This window comes from Cervus elaphus, chromosome 14, assembly GCF_910594005.1.
Source record: "Cervus elaphus chromosome 14, mCerEla1.1, whole genome shotgun sequence".
NCBI classification, from domain to species: Eukaryota; Metazoa; Chordata; class Mammalia; order Artiodactyla; family Cervidae; genus Cervus; species Cervus elaphus.
In genome coordinates, this window is record NC_057828.1 from 53,854,933 (window position 1) to 53,875,486 (window position 20,554).

The 20,554-nt window shown below is 39.9% G+C and overlaps 1 protein-coding gene across 2 annotated transcripts in view; it reads right to left on the reverse strand.

Moving 5' to 3' along the window:
* The window catches only part of DNAJC16 (DnaJ heat shock protein family (Hsp40) member C16), a 38,923-nt gene that overhangs the window by 14,587 nt on the left and 3,782 nt on the right, over positions 1-20,554 (reverse strand). For both annotated transcript variants that reach the window (XM_043923527.1, XM_043923525.1), the window contains exons 3-7: positions 17,217-17,283; positions 15,578-15,917; positions 5,538-5,722; positions 3,271-3,375; positions 1,938-2,096 (exon numbers count right to left, since the gene is read on the reverse strand). In XM_043923527.1, the coding sequence (XP_043779462.1) occupies positions 1,938-2,096; positions 3,271-3,375; positions 5,538-5,722; positions 15,578-15,917; positions 17,217-17,283 (856 nt within the window). The remainder of the gene's footprint in view (positions 1-1,937; positions 2,097-3,270; positions 3,376-5,537; positions 5,723-15,577; positions 15,918-17,216; positions 17,284-20,554) is intronic.

A 20,554-nucleotide genomic window follows, 5' to 3' on the forward strand; every position in this document is an offset into this window, starting at 1 on the left:
CTGCGCCCTCAGCACACACAGCAGTGTTTGGCACACAGCAGGTACTCAGGAGTGCTGTTTTGCTAGGAAGTTGATATTTTATCACCCAATCACTTTTCTGAAAACTTTTTTTTTCCCTGAGAATTTTTGAAGCTTCTTCCAGCAAGGCAAGGAAGAGAAGTGCCAATTTCTCTGTACCTTCAACTCTACTGAATATTTTTACTGCAAAAATCATTAACAATTTGATGAGAGAAGGAAATGTAAATTGCTTTTCTCTGATTATTAGTGAGATTTACTTTTTTAAAGTGTTTATTGAGATCTCCTTGGTGATCCAGTGGCTGAGATTCCACGTTCCGAATGCAGGGGGCCTGGGTTTGATCCCTGCTCAGGGAATCTAGATTCCACACTAAAGTTGCAACTAAAGATCCTGCATGCTGCAATGAAGACCCAGCACAGCCAAATAAATAAATAAATACTTAAAAAAAAAAACCAAAGTGTTTATTAGTAACTTAAATCCTTTCTCAGGATTTTGTTCATCTGCTTCACCCATTTTGGGGGGAAAATTTAAATTGGGATAAGAGTAACATAACATGAAATTAACCATTTTAGTGTATAACTCAGTGGCATTTTAGTACATTCACAGTGTTGTATAACCCTCACCTCTATCTAGTTACAAACATTTTCATCATCCCAAAAGAAAACTCCGTACTCATTAAGTGGTTATTCTCAAGAAGTTTCGGATTGATTTCTCTGATTAGGAGAAGCTCATCAGAAATGAAAGATAACAATCCCTTTTATATTGGTTGTTAATACTTTCCTTATTGTTTAATCAAAAAATTTTAAGTCTTTCTATAAAAATGTACAGCTTATAATCAAGTTATTAAGATTTTTCCCAGCACTTTTAGCCTTTCCTATCTTAAGATCAGATAAATATTCACTGTATGTTCTTTGAGTTACTGTATACATTTTTTTTCTCAGTGATTTTAATGTATATATTTTTTGAGCAAGATCAAATAACTTTTACTCACCTACAAGATCTCAGTACAATGAAAGTCTTTTTAAAAGCTCTCCTCGCGATTCAATACCTACCCACTTTTGAATATCAAATTATAAAACTAAAAACTTACAAGGGATTAATGGGATGAAATGAAAGAGTATTTTTTTCTTATTCCTTTCAATTACTGTTCTATACTGAAGCCTTAAAATTATTTTTATAACTTGTTTTAGAATAAGATTATTGATTTTTTAAAATAGGAGCTTTTTAGAGGTCAAAGATGACTATTATTTATTGTTCTGTTTTTGTGGTTACAGAGTACATAAAATTACCATTTTAACCATTTTCAAGTGTATGATTCTGTGGCATTAACCAGTCACGCTGCTCTGCAACCATCATCCGCAATCCATCTCTAGAACTTTATCGCCTTCCCAAACTGAAATTGTGCCCCTTACACACTAACTCCCTATTTTTTCTTCCTCCAACTTCTGGCCACAGCCATTCTACTTTCCATCAAAAGATTATCTTTGTAAGCAGAATAGTACCAAATCATATTTTTTAAAAAACTCATTTTTAAACTCTATGACTTTAAGAATTTCCTTCTATGAAGGAAACAGTCACCCATTAGATTGAGAGCTGCTTGAGAAACATCCTCAGTAGTTAGCATACTGTCTGACATACAACAGACAGGTCTGAGATTTTTGAAAGCTTTATTTTATTTATTTATTTAGGCTGCACCACAAGGCATGTGGGATCTTAGTTCCCTGACTAGGGGTCAGACCTGTGCCCCCTGCAGCGGAAGCTCAGAGTCTTAACCACTGGACTACCAGGGAAGTCCCTGAAGGAAGAGATTAAAACTAGTTTCTTCTCCTCTCCTACTCTGCTCCATTTTGCTATTTATTTGTGTGTGACATCCTGAGAGAAAATGGGAGGGCCACCTTGAAACAAGGCAACACCCACGTACCTGGATAACATCTGCAGGTTTGTGGATGTGTTCTTTAAAGATCAGGATGGTGGGGGTATAGACATTGACGTTGTATTGCCTTGTCATCTCTTCTGCCCCTCTCAAACCGACATACACATATCCAAATGACAAGTAATCTTTGTATGCGAAAGCAGTCAACTGTTAGGGAGTAACAGAGAAGAAGAAATGAAATTGGTAGCACAGCACCTAAATTAAGTGTGACTCGTTCTAATCAGTGGGTGGAGATGAATGCTAGCTTATATGGGCCCACTCAGGCTGCAACACCCTTGTACTCTTGTAGGAATTCTATGGTCCTTTAGGTGCAAAAACCATATCAACAAAGCTGAATAACAATTAACTCTGTTTTTCAGATAGAGCAAGATATTCATCTTACTGAGATCTGTACTGGGGGTGAGAGGTTTGAGGAATTACCTGTACCCCAACTACTATTTATTTTTTTAAACTGGAGTATAACTGCTTTATAATGTTGTTAGCTGTATGACAGGGTGAATCAGCTGTATGTATACATGATCCCCTCCCTCTCTGACGTCCCTCCGCCCCCCCCCGACCCCCAATTCCACCCCTCTAAGTCATCACAGAGCACTGAGCTGAGTTCCCTGTGCTATACAGCAGGTTCCCACAAGCCACCTATTTCACACATGGTAGTGTATTTATCTCAAACCTAATCTCCCAACTCATCTCACTCTCCCCTTCCCCTGCTATGTCCACCCATCCATTCTCTATGTCTGCGTCTCTACTCGTGCCCTGGAACTAGGTTCATCTGTACCATTTTTCTAGAATCCACATATATGCATTGCTATATATTTGTTTTTCTCTTTCTGACTTACTTCACTCTGTATGACAGACTCTAGGTCCATCCACGTCTCTACAACTTGTACCCCAAGGATGTAAGACGGCCGTGACCATGCCAATGGTTAAACACTTTCCTCACCCATCTCCTGTCACAGTGATAACCAGAGGTGTACAAGTACAGTGCAGAGTATCATTCAGAGGGCAGGTTTGGAATCAGGCTGTAAGGGAGTCGATATTCAACCCACTGTAGGGAGACCTGGGGCAGGTTATGCAACCACTATAAGCTTCGTATTCTGGTCTATAAAATAGGGATCATAATCTGCACCACTGGGTTCTTCCGAAGATTAAATGCTATTGTGTGTGGGAAGTGCTAGCACAGTAACAGCATCAGTAGGTCCTCAGTGTATGGTGCTTTAAGGCAAACTTCTGGTCTTCAAACATTTCTCATGGGGTGAGCTATTACTTATAAAAAGGAAAATCACCAAAGTAAGAGGAAACACTACCCAGGCCCCTAGGGTACCTTGTAGAGCAGTGGTACGGTAGGCATCTGGTCAAACAGGAGGACACGCGGCTTATTCTCTTGCTGCCAGCCAGAGAGGAACCTGACATAATTTTTGTTTGTAACCTTGAATTGAAAAGAGGATGTCAGTTTCAACATTTAATTCTTAACAGTTACATTATAATCCAGTCAGGAGATAATTAAACAGAATCAAGTGTAAAAGACTGTTTTGTAAAAAATAAAAAATGCAGGCAACTAATCCTTTTGCCTTCATTTAACTAAAATTAATTAAAAGAACAGAGATATTGTTTCATATTTTCATGTGATCCAACTCTTACGGACTGAAATCATAATCTTTCTGAAATGATTACTGACCATATCATTAAAAATTGAGCTTTTGAAGCTCGCTTGCTTAATTATAGGTGAGTTTTTAGTTTATTAGAAGACAATGAAATAATTGCTCTTTCAAAATGACTTAAATAAAAATAAGTGGGCCCACTCCACTTATATATCACATAATTTCATTCATTGCCATCTGAATTGCTACTTTAAAAAAAGCTTTTTAATTACAGTATAACTGCTTTCCAATGTTGTGTTAGTCTGAATTGATACTTCTGTGCTTCCCTGTTTATACCTTAAAATAATCCTAAGAAAACAAAAACATGAGTAAATTACTTTCTAGAAAATTTTTATCATAGGTCAAAGTTTATCTTTCAACTGTGCTCCCAGAATGATCTATATAGAACGTCAATCTGATCATTTCACTCTACTGCTCAGCCTCTTTCAATGGCTCCATCACCTGCAGGCCAAGTCTCTTTAAAGGAGACTCTCATGGCGAGATTCCCCTGCTCCTTCCCCATTAACCGCTTTAGCCTGTCCTCTTCCACTCACTAATGACTACTTCATACAAAGCAGGCTATCTCATGTTCCAGACCTCTGTCTGCCTGGAACGCGTTCCTTACTTCCACTTTCCTCACCCAGCAAACTCACTACAGGGGTCACTTCTGCCAGGAAGTCTCTAGAATGGACACGCTGCACACAAGATGGAGCAGTCACCCATTAGATTGGGAGCTTCTTGAGAAGTATCCTCAGTACTCAGCTTAGTGGCCGACATACAACAGGTATTTGGAAAGGGCTGAGGACCTACCAAGACAGTCTGTCATGGTTTTAGGAGGCAACAGTGTGCTCTGACAATTTCAAGCTAACTCCAACAAATGTTTCTTTTGTGGTTAATGATCCTGGTGGGATAGACTGTGTAAAAATAGGATGGAAACAACTGGGTGTTTAACTCTTCTTGGCATTATTAAATAAAAAATCATTTTCTTTTTAAAAATTTTATTTATTTTTTAATTGAAGGATAATTGCTATACAAAATTTTGTTGTTTTTTGCCAAACATCGACATGAATCAGCCACAGGTATACATATGAATCATTTTCAAGTAAAGCAAAATAAGAATACTGTTCTAACCTGAGAAACTGAGGAAAAATGCTTCTTAAATATAAAAATCATAGTTCCGCTTGTATGAACTCCTTGTGCCTAGCTTCTCTAGCTCAGTCTTTTGTTTGTGAAATTTATTCATACTGTTGCATCATATGGGCTTTGAAAGTTCCAAAAATAATACCTGATTTCATGGAATCTAGTGCTTTCAATAGCTAGGATCCTTAAATATATAACCAAATAGAACTGAATTTGAATACTCTCTTAAGAAAAGTATTTTCAAATGAACAAATGAATGAAGCTGGAAAGAAACTCTTCATTCTATGCTGTGATCTAACTTTTTGTTGAGGAAATAAGATGCACTCTCATTTTAGGCTCAGATTCCTGTGACAGGAAGGGAAGGGAAGCTTCCCTGGTGGCTCAGATGGTAAAGAGTCTGCCTGCAATGCAGGAGACCTGGGTTCTATCCCTGGGACAAAAAGATCCCAAGGAGAAGGAAATGCCAATCCACTCCAGTATTCTTGCCTGGGAAATCCCATGGATGGAGGAGCCAGGCAGACTATAGTCCATGGGTTCACAAAGAGTCAGACACGACTGAGTGACTTCACTTCCTATGACAGCATCAGTCTTCCTAGTGGTTGTAACAGGGATAATCCTTTCAGTCTCTCTACTTCACCTATTTCAATTTTCAGCCTCTAGCAGACTTCATTTAAATGATTTAGTCTGAGCAAATAATTAATATGTCTTGTCCTGCTCAAAATGAACTCAGGTCTGAGGATGACCACGGGTTGAGTTCAGAGCAGCCAGCAACCCTAGGTGCTCTTAAACTACCTCTAAGCCACATACTTACTTTCTCCACCAAGTTCCCTGGAAGCAGACTCTCTACAAACTGCCGCAGGTTCTCACGGACAACTGCATTGTGGAAGAAGGAGATCTTCCCATTTATGATTCCTAGGATGGAGGGTGTGCTGTGCGCTCCCAGGTGATGGGCTAGGCGTCGCTCGTACCCAGCATGGACCACGCCAATTCCTACACCTGAAAAATACGAAAGACCTTCATGAAGGCCTTTTATGCCCCCGTGGCAGGTGAAAAAGCGTTGCTAAGTAATTTTCTGGTGTGAAACTGAAATCCTGACTTAGTAGGAGGGGTTATTTTTCCCGACAGACTGTCTAGCATCCCTTCACTGTTGGAATTCTAAATTGGTTCAGTTTTTCTGCAAAGCCATCTGGCAATGTTCAAGAAGAGCTACAAATCTTTTTATCTTTTAGTCTGTTGTTTCTAATTTTGGGAGTAGATCAAGAAGAAATACTTCAAAAGAAAAGAACAACCTGTCCACAATGGTCCTATTCATAAAGGACACCATCTGTAAACAATTCAAGGGTTCATCGACTTGGCAGTGGTTGAAAAAACCCTAGAATCTGTGATAAACTAGAATCAGTCTTCTCACTCTTCAGAGCATGTCTACCTTTTATTTTATAGAGATGTCATACAGATTCTCAAAGAGAGAGATGAGGTAAAAATCACTCGGCCATAACCCATGTAACTACTGTTAATATTTTGGTATCTGTTTATATCTTTTCTTATATAAATATGTGTGTATGCATGTTTGTATACACATAAAATAAAATGAGATCATCTGATACCTATTTCATTTAGTGTTTGAGTAACTTTTCTTGTCTTTCATTCAAACAATGTATTTGGAGGGCTAGATCCTTTGCTAAACATTGGAGATACATTAAATGTTAATAGCCAGTAAATATTCTTTTTTCCCTGGGATGTCTGACAGACTTCTAAGTTTCAAAAACAAACCCCTCATCTTTTTTTTCCCCTCATCTTCCTTCTCAAACCTGTTCCACGCAGGCTTACACCATTTCCATCGATGGTGGTTCCTTCCTATTACTCAGGACTTTTGTCTTAAGAGTCATCTTTGACTCCTCTTATCTCTCACACCCCACATCCAGTCTGTCAGCAAGTCCAGTTGGTTCTGTCTTCAAAATACAGTAGGAATTCAACTGTTTTTCTCCACTTGCACTGTACCCTGTCTCTCAGTCATCTTTCTCTCTCTCTCCCAAGCTGCTCTAATAACCTCCTCAACGGGGTCTTGTTTCTCCTTGTCCCCCGACACTGTTTGTCCTCAGTACGGTGGCCAGATGGGCCCTTCTAAAACATAAACAACAGATCATGTCACTCCTTTGCCCAAATCCAGCACCGACTCCCCATTTCACTCAGAATAAAAGTCTTCACCAAGGCTGACAAGACCCTCTGTGATTTGGCCGTTGGCCTCCTTCCTCTCCCACTCCTCACACTCACTTACTCCAGCCCCTAGTATCCCTGCTCTTCTTGAAACATACTGGCAAGTTCTTGCCTTTGGCTTCAGCGCTGGCTGGTCCTTTTGCCTGGAGGGCGCATCTCTGGACATCTGAGTAGCTGACTCCTTCACCAACTGCAAGTCCTTCTCAATGAGGCCGAGCAGCTCCCATGTTGAAAACTGCTCTCCCCACATGCAGGATCCCCTTCAGCCTACTTGGCATGTCTTGAACCCTTTCCAAGTTAGGCAGCATACCTACACCTTTAAAGATGTTATCACTGTTCACACCAGCAAACCCTGAGTGGTAAGTATTGTCATCTTCATGAATGAGCAAGCTGGCACTTGGAGAGGCTGAGGAAACCTTCCTGGAATCACAGTTAGTGTACAGTAGGACCAAGATTTGAACCGTGGTTCAAAGCTGACCTGCAGCTGACCGCAAAGCCTGGTTCCTTCCTGTCCCCAGTAGGTTCTACCACTAGGTTCTGAATGCTGGAGGGATCAAATTCTTAGAGATGGACTCACCACCAATGACCTTACCAGGGACTGCTATATAGGCCAGAAACCGCCATATTAAATTGATTCTGGAGAATATGCCTTTCCAGTAACCATTCAGAGGGGCTCCCGACCAGACTTTGGGGCGAGAATCAGTAATCAGAACGGTGGCTGGTGGGCCTAGAATCAGGACAGGAGATGCAGGCAGTCCTGGGAGAGCAAAGGAAACTGAAGAGATCTTTTGAGATTGCTGTTCACCCCACTCTCCCCTCCGATTTTTCTGAAGCTCATTCTTTCAGCCCCTGCAGGATGCTTGCTCAGTGAGATCTTCCTCTTCTGCTGAATTTTTTTTTGGCTGCATCGTGAAGCATGTGGGATCTTAGTTTCCCAACTAGGAATCAAATCCATGTTCCCTGCAGTGGAAGCAAACAGTCTTAACCACTGGACCACCAGGGAAGTCTTATTGCTTCCTGATTTAAAACTGAAGACTCTCACTCTGGCATTCCTTAGAGCCCAGCCTTTTTTTTTTTTTAAATTATACTCTACCAACCAGCTGACAGATTGTATATTTTGTTTCTTTGTGTCTGTTCACTAGAATATAAGCTCTATGAAAGTAGGGGCTTGGGGCATTTTGTTTACTGCTTTATAATCCTTAGTATCTGGAATAGTTCCTGCCACTTAGTAGTCATTCAGTTTTTTAAAAACAAGTAAATGAATAAAGTATTCAAAGTCAGAATCAGATTCAAATCCCACCTCTGCTACCCATTAGGTGTGCAATCTTAGGCAAGTCATTTAATGTCTCTGAGCCTCAGTTTCCATATTTGGAAATGAAGACAAATTGTTGTGAGGATTAAATGACACACTGGGTTGGCCAAACAGTTCACTTTGGTTTTTCTACAAGATGTTATGGGAAACCCAAACAAACTTTTTGGTTAAGGCAATATAAAAAAGAACCTAGCCCAGAGCCTGGAATATTGCAGGTGCCTAATTAATTATAACTATTATTATCAAGTATTATTTCATCTAGACCATGTGAAGTCTGATCTAGAGACTGTCTCTCATGTGAGTGGAATTATAACCTCCACAAAACTCTCTCCTTTACGTAGAGTGGGATAAACCATGTCACACTCTCACTCTTTATATCATCTTCCCCACAATGTTCCTATACTCCCATCAATATAGCTTTTTTCTGGCTTAAACAGAATACAAGTGATTGGCTTCATTTCTCTTACTTAAAATTACCACTGAGTTCTTGGGATTACCTACATCACCTTTATTGTAGTCTTTCTCAGCCCATAAGGCTATTTCTTTGGATCATTCCTACAAAGCACTTCGATTCTTAACATTATCATCCCATTTCTAAATTCTGGAAGAATGCTACTTCTTTCCTATAGATTAATTATCACATAAATTAGAATAGAATAAAGAATGATACACATTTGATATTTAAAGTGTGGCATATTTCTTCCTGGAAAGATATTTAAGAATATAACAGGAATTCCAAAATTCTCTGAAGTCCAAATCCTTCCCTCGCTCCCCATTCAAGCTGGGAAGGAAGAATCAGAAAAGTCAGCAGCACTGTTTTCTCCCTGAGATTCAGGCTGGGAAATGACTGCGATGACCAGTGGTGACTTAGGGTCTCTGAATCACAGTGCACAACACAGTTTTTAGGACACCACCTCTTGCCTTCAAACTCTCTACACTCCAAAGTTCTGGGTTCATAAAACAAGCTCAGCTGGGCCAACAGAAGTACAGCTCATCTATCCTTATCTTGAGTCAGCATAACCTGGCTGGATGACAAGGACACACCAGTCTCTATTTGAGTTGCAAATTTAAAAGAAAGGCAAAGCGTATGTGACTTTTTTCCAGAACCATTTGGTTTTTCTATGGATTGATGTTTCTGGCTAATTTGCAGATCCTGGGGAATTAAAATATAAATACTTTCTCCTCTTTTTGAGTTTTTAAGAGAGTGTTTTTTCCGTAAAGTACTAAAGATATCTACTCTGAGTCATCAAATTATATTTGCTTTTATTATGCCATCTTAAATATGTATCCCATCTTTTAGGGAAATTCTCTCACCTCCCTCTCTCTTGCATACAGATATTCATCTTTCAACTCTTCCATATGCCTAAAGGGATGGTACAGAGCCAACTGGAAGAACACGACACTGTCAAATCTGGCTAAATACAAATCTGTCAATAAACTACTAAGATGCAAAATGATGTGAAATAACACAAAATAAAGAACATGGAGTTTCAGTAGGAGAAAATAAAAACTAACTTTAACCAGTATCTAAGCAGACCCTTTTCCTACACAAAAGAAGTTGTCATACACTTAGCTCCTTTTAGGAATAACTCCTTGAAAGGGAGAAATTATTCTTTCTTTTAAAATAAAAAGTCTCATGGTGGATAAATACTGCATGATCATCCAAATTGGGTTTCCCTAAAATGACATCTGATCTCAAGACCCCAACTTCCTTGACGCCCTGGTAACTGTCGGTACCTCCTGGGGGCACTGTGCATGCTGCGGTGATTCAGGTCTGTCCCTTACATGCGCTTCCTGGGTATGAGAACTAGGTTTTACTTATTTCTGAGCAGTGCAGCACAGTGGTTGAGAGAGAACTCTGGGGTTAGACTTTTGGGCCCATACCTTAACACTGTGGCTTATGAACAGTGTGAGCTCACTCGCTCCTTAGCCTTCCTGAGCCTCACTTTCCTCACCTGTAAAATAGGCATAATCATAGTCTCTCTTTCATTGGGTTACTCTGGGAATAGAGACAATCCAAAGTATTTAGCACAATGCAAAATAAGTAAAATGCTAAAAAACAAACAAGCAAACAAAAAGACTTCTTGGTGTAACATAGTACTTGGTCCACTAAGAAAACAGGTTTTGTTTTGGCTGTGCCATGTGCTTGCAGGATCTTAGTTCCCTGGCCAGGGATTGAACCTGGACCTTGGCAGTGAAAGCGTCAAATCCTAACCACTAAACCGCCCGGGAATTCCCAAGACAAATGTCTTAAATGAGAACATGGAATTAATTCCTTATCATTTTCTACTTACTCCTATAGTAATGTACTATCCTGTACTTGCATGTGTGAGGCTGGTGAGAATTTTCTGGGTAACTATTTTCTCTTCTCAGTAAGAGTAAGCTCCTCAAGGTCAAGGGCAGAGCTGACTATTTCTGGGCCCTCCTCCACAGCATGGCTGTCTATAAACGTGGTCTGCTTTTGCACACTAGTTATTACCAAACAACACGACTGTAGATTCCACCTAAATAGCTACAACAGTTCTTCTCTGGGTGGAACTGTTTCATTTCCTTCATTTACTGCAATTCAGGCATTTTATGTTATTTTGAGATAATATCCAGGCTTCCCTAGACCACAGTTAATCTTTAAGACTGTCTGCTTTTTCTGTCACCTCAGAATAGTAACATTTTCTGCGGTAGCTGTCTTAAAGGATAACACTGCCTTGCTTGGATAGGGAGTGGCCATGGATATTGTTAGGATCTCATCTCAGTATAACCCAACTGTAACCAAGTGGAACTTGAGTGTTAGGAATCTGTAACGACTTTGAATGTTCCAAAGAGGAAAACTAAACTGATCTAATACATTTAGTCAAAACCTGCTTTCTAGGGGACTTGGGAGGTGAAGTGTGGGAACACATTAAATACTCTTAAACATTACTTCTATGAATCTAAATTCATCTTCTTCCATCCTTGTCATTTTGAGTCCTGACTTATTAGGATTATTCGTTGTTCAGTTGCTAAGTCATGTCTAACTCTGCGACCTGTGGACTATAGCACGCTATCCTTCACTATCTCCTGAAGTTTGCCCAAATTCATGTCCATTGAGTCAGTGATGCTATCAAACCATCTTATCCTCTGCCACCCCCTTTTTCTTTTGCCTTCAATCCTTCCCCACATTAGGGTCTTTTCAAATGAGTTGGCTCTTCACATCAGGTGGCCAAAGTACTGGAGCTTCAGTTTTACCATCAAGCCTTCAATGAATATTCAGGGTTGATTTCTTTCAGGATTGACTCATTTGATCTCTAAGCTGTCCAAAGAACTCTCAGGAGTCTTCTCCAGTATCACAATTCAAAAGCATCAATTCTCTGGTGCTTGGCCTTCTTATGTTTCAACTCTCACATCCATACATGACTACTGGAAAAATTATAGCTTTTGACTATACGGACCTTTATTGGCAAAGTGATGTCTCTGCTTTTTAATATGCTGTCTAGGTTTGTTGTAGCCTTCCTTCCAAGAAGCAAGCGTTTTTTAATTTCATGATTTAAAATTTTCTAATTTTTAATTAGGATTGTAGAGCACAACAATCTCAAAAGATGGCGAGACCTTCAATCATCACAGATTTAAGGATCCTGAAAAGCAGTAGAGCATCATGTTCACTGCGTGAATTACAGAGCCAATCTCCCTGGGTTTGAATCCCAGCTCTGCCATATACCAACTGTAGGACCTTGGAAAAGGTACCAAAATCAGCCAAGTCTCTATAAAAGAAAGATGACAGCACCCTCCTCAAAGAGTTGTTTATGACTTGACACTTACATTAGTGCCTGGCACACAGTAAACTTTCCATAAATACAAGCTATGACTATTATGCTTATATTATTAGTGCCATGTCATCACACTTGGTAGTCCAAACCGCAATCATTACTCAGAACAACTCCCAATTCAACTCTTTCCTGTATCCTCTGCCCACCCAGTAGCTCAAGTGAAAACGCAGAGTCCATTTTGACCTCCTCTCACATTCAAATGGTCCCCAGGTGCCAGGTCCTTCTATGATCCTTCCCTTGAAATATCCGATACCTGTTCCCATGACTGAGCTCAAGCCAATGGCTGCTGCTTTGCCAGGACTGGTAACCTTGCCGCCTTTATTCTCACCTTTTTTAGTTTGTCCTTCTTGCAGCTTGAACAGTTAGCTTTCTAAAGCACAGATCTGATAGGACCATCCTTGGCCCTATTACATACTATAAAGTAAAGGCCAGCTTCCTTGGCCTGGACTTGAAGGCTTCTTACCACCTGACCCCAGGTTGCTCCTCCTGCTTTCTCCCCTCTCATCTGCACTCAGTCACCCGTCCCTGCTGGCTCTTTGTTTCCCTGCCTGCATGGTTCCCTCACGCCTGAATGTTACTCCTCCACTTCCTGTCCAGTCAGGTGGCACTAGTCGTAAAGAATCCGTGCCTGCCCTTGAAGAAGACGCAAGAGACACAGGTTCAATCCCTGGGTTGGGAAGATCCCCTAGAGGGGGAAATGGCACCCCACTCCAGTATGCTTGCCTGAAAAATCCCATGGGCAGAGGAGCCTGGTGGGCTGCAGTTCATGGGGTTATGAAGAGATGGACATGATTAAGTGACTGAGTACACAACTTCTAATCATCTTTCCAAGACTTAGCTAAAAATAAGGAAAAACTCAGTGCTTTATAGTCTGTGAGCTATAGAAAACTAACATTTAGAAAAGATTTTTTAAAAGGAATTTACAAAATAGGTGCTTTCAAAAACTTAACACTGGTAAACCAGAAAACATCTAATGAAAAATTCTCTAAAGTTCATTTGTTAAGTATTCAGTATATCTCAGGTACTTAATATAGGCTTTTCTCATTTAATATTCATAACAATCCTGTTGGTTTGACATTATAACTCCATTTTAGGGCTGAAGAAACTGAGGCTAAGTAGTCTGTCCAAGGACACAAAGTGTTATAAATGACACATCTGTGATCTGAAAACTGGTGCATCTGACTCCAAGGCATGTGGTCATGACAGTGACCACTGTGCTATGCAGTCTCAAGTCATGTAAGTTCACCTGTTGGCTCTGATCTGACTTTGGTGTACATGCATTACCATTCTAAATTATGCAATGGTCCAGTGTCTATGTTCTGCTATGGGATCTTAAGGTCAGCTCCTGGACTGAAGAGGTTAAATGGTTTCCAGCGCATCACCCCACATAGCACAAAGTGTGACTGTGTTGTGTGATGAAGAAGCTGTCCAATCTGACAGCTGACCTGGGCCCCTCCTTTATTCATCAGGCACCACAGCAAACATCTGCGGACTGCCCACCACATGTGAGACCACGTGCTAAACCACATGTTCCTCAACTTCTAAGAACTTCTTAATTCCATCGTAGGAAAGCATTATGGCATATCTGAGCACCCGAGTGCCTCTGAACAGCAGGTTGAAATGTTCTGTTTTAGAATAAATGAACTGGTGACTTTCAGTGGTGCATGTTCTCCAGAGCAGCCCAGGCCTCTCAGCTCCTCTGGTTGTTAGCCCCTTTCTAGTTACTCAAGAATAGGTCTGCTAGGGCAGGGGTTCCCAATCCCCAGGCCATGGACTGGCATGAACTGGTACCGATTTGTGGCCTGTCAGGAACCAGGCCGCACAGCAGGAAGTGAGCAGTGGGTGAGCAAGGAAGCAAAGCTTCATCTGTATTTACAATCGCTCCCCCCAGATGGGATCATCCAGTTGCAGGAAAACAAGGTCAGGGCTCCCACTGATTCTGCATTATGGTGAGTTGTATGATTATTTCATTATATATCACAATGTAATAATAATAGAAATAAAGTGCACAATAAATGTAATGCCCTTGAATCATCCTGAAACCATTCTCTCTTCTTCCCTCTCAGTCTATGGGAAAAATTGTCTGCCACGAAACCAGTCCCTGGTGTCAAAAAGGCTGGGAACCACTGTGCCAGTGACTTCCCTGGTGGTTAAGAATCTGCCTTCCAATGCAGGAGACACAGGTCAGGGAACTAAGATCTCAATGGCATGGAGCAACTAAGACTGTGCAGTGCAGCTACTGAGCTAAAACGCTCTGGAGCCTCTGTGCTGCAATGAAAAGCCCGAGAGCTGCAATTAGGATCCAACACAGCCAAATAAACAAATGTTAGAAAAAAAAAGATCTGGGCCTTCCCTGGCGGTTCAGTAGTTAAGACTCTGGGTTTCTAATACAGGGGTTGTGGGTTCGATCCCTGGTTGGGAAACTAAGATCCCACAAGCCATACTGTGCAGCCAAAAATAAAAAAATAAATAAAAGTAAGCCTGCTAATGCCTATAAAATAGACACACATTTAATTCAGTAATTCCAATTTTTATAAGTTATTAAAATAAATACCCTCCCCGAATAACTAAAATATTCCTGGAGCTAAGTGATATCTCTGAACAAAAGAAAGGCTAATCTATGATGGAGAGTGGTAACCTATGACAATTAGAATATTATTTGTTACAGGTGGAGCTATTTGCCCCCAAAATGCACAGGTTGACCTTCTAATCCCCAGTACTTCTGAGTGTGATTATATTTGGAGACAGGGCCTTTAAAGGGGTAACTGAGTTAAAATGGGGCTTGAGGGAGACCTGAGCTCCATCCCTGGGTTGGAAAGATCCCCTGGAGGAGGGCTTAGTAACCCACTCTAGTATTCTTGCCTGGAGAATCCCATGGACAGAGGAGCCTGATGGGCTACAGTCCATGAAGTTGCAAAGAGTTGGACACGACTGAGTGACTAACCACAGGGTCATAGAAAGAGAGTATGAGATACCAGACCCAAACACACAGACACAGATGGCCCTGTGAACACACAGGGAGAAGCTGGCTACCTGCAAGCCAATGAGACAGGCTTCACAAGATATCGAACCTGCTGACACCTCGATCTTGAACTTTTAACCTTGAGAACTATGGGAAATAAATTTCTGCTGTTTCAGTCACCCTGTCTGTGGTATTTTGTTATGGCCACCCTAGCAAATTAATACACAGAGTGAACTCACAAATACCATAAGGATAACCTACCAGCATAAAGACCGGTACTTGAGGGCTGCTCTGTTCAACCAATAATTTTTAAGTTTCTCCTCTATATTAGGCCCTCAACTAGATGTCAGGAGACTATATAGACTTCAAGTTACTAACGCAGAATGAAAGTGGCTTACCCATTTCCCCTATGAAAATGTGTCCCTGGAAAACCCCAGTCACCATGAATTTCTGAAGAGAAATTGCATTAACTGTTCCTTCTCTCCAATATCCCAAGAAATTCAAGAGACATAAAAGTCACCTTATCTTATACAAACATCTTCTAAGGAATAAAATGCTCTTACCCAAACCTTCAAGTTCTTGAACTACTTCTTTCCAGACAGGCTCAATGTGGATACAGCTGAAGCACCAGTCTGAGGTGATCTTAATGAGGTAGGGTTTCTTGAAGCTGTCTGGAACCACTTCATTCACATAGTGTGAAAAGTGCAATAAATACTTCTCATCAATTGAGTCCCGTCGTTCGGAATTAAAAGGGAAGTGAAAAAAAGATTCGTCAAAATAAAAATTCTCGTGGAAGTGGCGGAAGCGATACTCTCGCTGCTGCTGTTGCTTCTGGAAGCCCTGGCTCTCCCCAGCATCTCCATAGTGGTCATAATGTGATCTCTTTTCCTCATTGGAAAGAATCTACAAAGAAAGGGGAAGAAAATAAGAAATCCAGAAAACAAAACAGCAAAAAAAGGGCCATGCAAAGGACTTTCCTGTAAACACTTCTGAAGATAAAGGAAGAAAATGTAAAGATACAACACAATTTGATATTTTAAATGCAGTTATGCAATATACTGTGAAACTCTTATCCTAATAGAAAGATTAAGTATTTCAAGACCAAAATACTTCAACTGTGTAGCTAGCTACTCACGCTCATCTTGGCTTTAAAGATTCTGAACTTTCATAATACTAAAGACATCAATAAATCAGAAAACTTTTTTTTTTTTTTTTGCTGTGCCGTGGGGTTTGTTGGATCTTAGTTCTCCGACTAGAGCCTGAACCCAGGCACTTGGTAGTGAGAGTGTGAAATCCTAACCACTGGATAGACAGGGAAGTCTTAAATTTGATATAACTTTGACCATCAGGGTTCAGCCATGAGAATGTTGACTTAGTCGTATCATCTAAGTTGGAATAATTCATTCAAATGAATGTATGAAAAGTTGTGAACACCAAAAAGTAGCCATAGGGTTGAATTCTATGACTGTATCTTAGCTGACTCTTACTGAGAAATAACTTTGAAGTCTAATTCAAGAACCTGTTTTAGGATGAAGCATCATTCCATGAGCTAAGCACTTTCCGTTGAAGAACATTACCTTACACAAATCAGGAAGCCATGGACTTATCTTTCTTACATATTCCAGACCAACTTACTTAAACTGATATGTTGGAAAACTGTTAAAAACCTCGTGTTTAAATGTATTTGTAACCTTGAGTCACTTTAATAAATACATGCAAACTGGTCTATGTTTCTTTAATGTAAGTTTCTAGTCTGCATGTGGCTCAGTCACTAAGTCATGTTCGACTCCTTGTGACCCCATGGACTGTAGCCCACCAGGCTCGTTGTGTCCATGGGATTCTCCAGGCAAGAATACTGGAGTGGGTTGCTGTTTCCTCTTCCAGGGGAATCTTCTCGACCCAGGGATCAAACCCAAATCTCCTGTGCTGCCAAATTGAGCATGTAACATAAGGAAGTAGACATTCAGGGTTACTCTAAAATTCCAATTAAAGCCTTTAAAATAGGGCAGTTTCTCTAAGAGCAGAGTGTGTAGGCACTGGTTTCAACAAATTGGATGTGGTCAAAAATGCTGTCTCTACCACTACTTAGACTGGGTCAAGGGCATGGGGGACATACCCTTTCCAAGAGAACTTTACAAAACTGATCATCTAAGATAAGTTTTACAAAAGCCAACAGATGCATCACAAAGTCTGACACGATACCTCGTAAGCCTTGCTAATTTGAATGAACTTGTCTTCTGCTCCAGGATCTTTGTTTTTGTCAGGATGCCTGAAACACAAACGGGCAGGTGGTGACAGTGGATTTAATGTTTTACACATGGTTCATTAACATCCTCGTACACAGAGTTCACTACATCAGAGGCAAATGGAAGGGCATTTTGCTACAACAGTTCCTTAAAAATAAGTGGGAGAAGCAATTAGTTGCTTCACATGACTACAGTAAATGAAACTGTGAAACAGGCAATTTCTTCCCACAGTGCTTTAGCCAGGCACATTTTCAAAGCACCAGATAGTGTTCCAGGCTTTCACTGAGGAAGTGTGGGTACATCTGTCTTTACACTGCTCCTAAACACTGCTGGGGCCCAAGGCTAAGGTCACTTATTAGTAAGAACCAATTTCTTTTCCCAGGATGGCAGCATTTCATCCCAATGTTAGAATGATATCAATGTAGGTGTTTCTTCTGACAACTCAGGTGGACAAAACAGTTTTTAGGATACTCCATGAATTTGTTTAGTAATAACCATGTTCCAAACAGTATCTTGTTGCTGATGTTCAAATTAGAATGTTTTAATTTTCAATATTATCCTGGTTATTCCATTCTGCCTCATTGCCTTTTATTTACAAATGGATAATGATTTCAAGGTCATAAGTTTTAAAAATGTGAGGAAAGTCTACAGTTTATGCAAAGTGATTTCAACTAATATTGGAACTAACATTTGCTATTATACACAGCTGGAAATTAATTGTATTTATCTTGCTGCCATATATTATTCTGTAATATTCTTACATTTACCAATTTCAGCTTTGGCGATGTTAAAGTCTTGGAAAGTAGGGGCCGGGTTTTACTTCGTTAGAACTCTCTAACATCTAAATCAGTGTTTTATACCAACTGATTTTTCAAAGTTCATTTTATTAAGAGATTCTATTACAGAGCTTATTTTTTTTTAATAATTACTACTGCTAACTTCTAGTAAATTTCTTCTAGCAAAGGTTCTGTAAAGAAAAACAATCCACTGGGAAGCAAATGACTACTAAAAACAGTACCAAGAACATCTGAATAAAAAAATTTACAACTTGAGCAACTTATTCTAGCAGGAACATATTTGAATTATACCAATATTCTGACTTCTCTAAAAATAAAGGAACTTAAAATCATTGGCTGGTGAATTTAAACATTGTTCCTCCCTTAAGTATTTAATCTTGTTATGAATACTAGTGGGAAAAAAACTCAGCTAAATGTAATGAAAATAATGATTTAAGGAAACAAGATGGTGGTTCCAAAATATGTTTCTGGATGACCAAAGGAAAAAAGAAAAGCATTTTCAATATTCAAACTTAGGCCAAAGGCTAAGAGGATAAAAATCATGCAACTGCACAAATGTAGATTTAACATCAGAACTCTGTAGGGGGGGAAGAGAAGGGAAGAAGGGACTTTTAAGGAGACTGAACCGAAGAGAGAGTATTGGGGGCTGGATTAAAATCACAGGTCCTGAAACAGAGGAAGCCAAGGCCCAAAGACAGGCAGGAAACCATAAGACAGTTTCAGTTTAAAAGGAATATTTTCCTGATTAAGGGAAGATACCACAAAGTTGAAAACATTTAGAAAAGGATAAATTCACCTCTAGGAAAGCACCATCCAATGCTATGTTCAGTGTATAAGCAACATTTCAGACTACAATATAATGAAAGTGAAAGTGTTAGTCACTCAGTCATGTCTGACTCTTTGTAACCCCATGGACTGTAGCCCGCCAGGTTCCTCTGTCCATAGAATTCTCCAGGCAAGAATAGTGGAGTGGGTTGCCATTCCCTTCTCCAGGGGATCTTCCTGACCCGGGATTGAACCTCAGTCTCTTGGACTGCAGGCAGATTCTTTACTGTCTGAGCCACTAGGAAAGCCCACAATATCATATGCAACTTTTAAATTTCAAAGTAAAGAAAACTGTATTTGGTATCCATTGGGCATCTGCCAATAGGGAGTAAAAACGAAGGTGCTACCTTTAAGGGAATAAAAACAAAGATAGAAAAAATAAAGTATCAGACAAATTGATTCACTGTTTAGGGGACTGACCATGTTGTACCCATTTGCTTCAAATCAAATTTTATGATGCCTTTTTCTTGGGGTTGGAGGAGTTATTTTGCCAATGTAGGTGACACAAGAAAAGTACTTATAATAAAACAATTATTGGGAGAGAAATGTCATTTTTCTGAGATTAAAAAGGAATTTAAAATGGTTTCACCAAGCAAACAGAAAGCTCTTGAACAGGGTAAGCGTTAATCGCTCAGTTGTGTTTGACTCTTTGCAGCCCCACAGATTATAGTCCACCAGGCTCCTCTGTCCAAGGGATTCTCCAGGCAAGAAAACTGGAGTAGGTAGCCGTTCCCTTCTCCAGGGGATCTTCCTGACCCAGGGATAGAACCTGCATCTCCTGTACTGCAGGAAGATTCTTTACCACTGAGCCACCAGGGTAGCCTTGAGCAGGGTAAGAAATACTATTAAGTGATAAAACAGCAGAGGAAAGCTACAAATCGAATTCAGTAATTAACCATTCCCCATGGAGTAGCTCATTCTGAAAAGTCAAACAAGGAAACTGCTATTTTTCAGTGTACAAGTGACCCTTGAACAACATGGGGGCTCAGTTGAACTGTACAGTTCAAACCTATGTTGTTTGAAGGCCAACTGGATATGAAACCACTATGAAACGAAACAGTTTCAATGATAAAATAATACCAGAGCCTAAAAAGTAGAAAATAATAGTACAGTGAAAATACAAGGGTAAAGTAAAATTTTAGACTTTCACTAGGTGATAGTTTATTTATATGTATGGTGACATAATACTCCTAAAGAGAATCTAATTAAGGAAGTGAAGCATATGATTCATTTAATTAACATTGTAACAACTTTTTCAGCTCTGGAAGACAGAAAAGTCAAAGCTATACATTTTAATAGGATCCATAAAACCATCATTTTTGCTTTTAAAATGTTGTCAAAGGCTATACCCTGTCCAAAAGAATGTTGCTACCTTATGAATTAGTCACAGATCTATGTATTTTGCTTTCAATACAAAGAGGCAGGAGACTGAAATGATGTAGTAAAGAAAGTGACTTTGCTGTAGAGTCCCTGAAAAGAGGCCATGCACAATCAGAGATTTCATTTTTAGTATCCAATTCTGGGTATCTCGTGATATGAATATGGTCTAAAATGGTTAGGTATTCACAACATTCAAAAGTATATTTTAAACCACATTTCACCTTTATCACCGCCAACTGGATACTAAGATGCACTTCTCACTGAAGAATAATGGCATCAGGCAAAGTCAGGC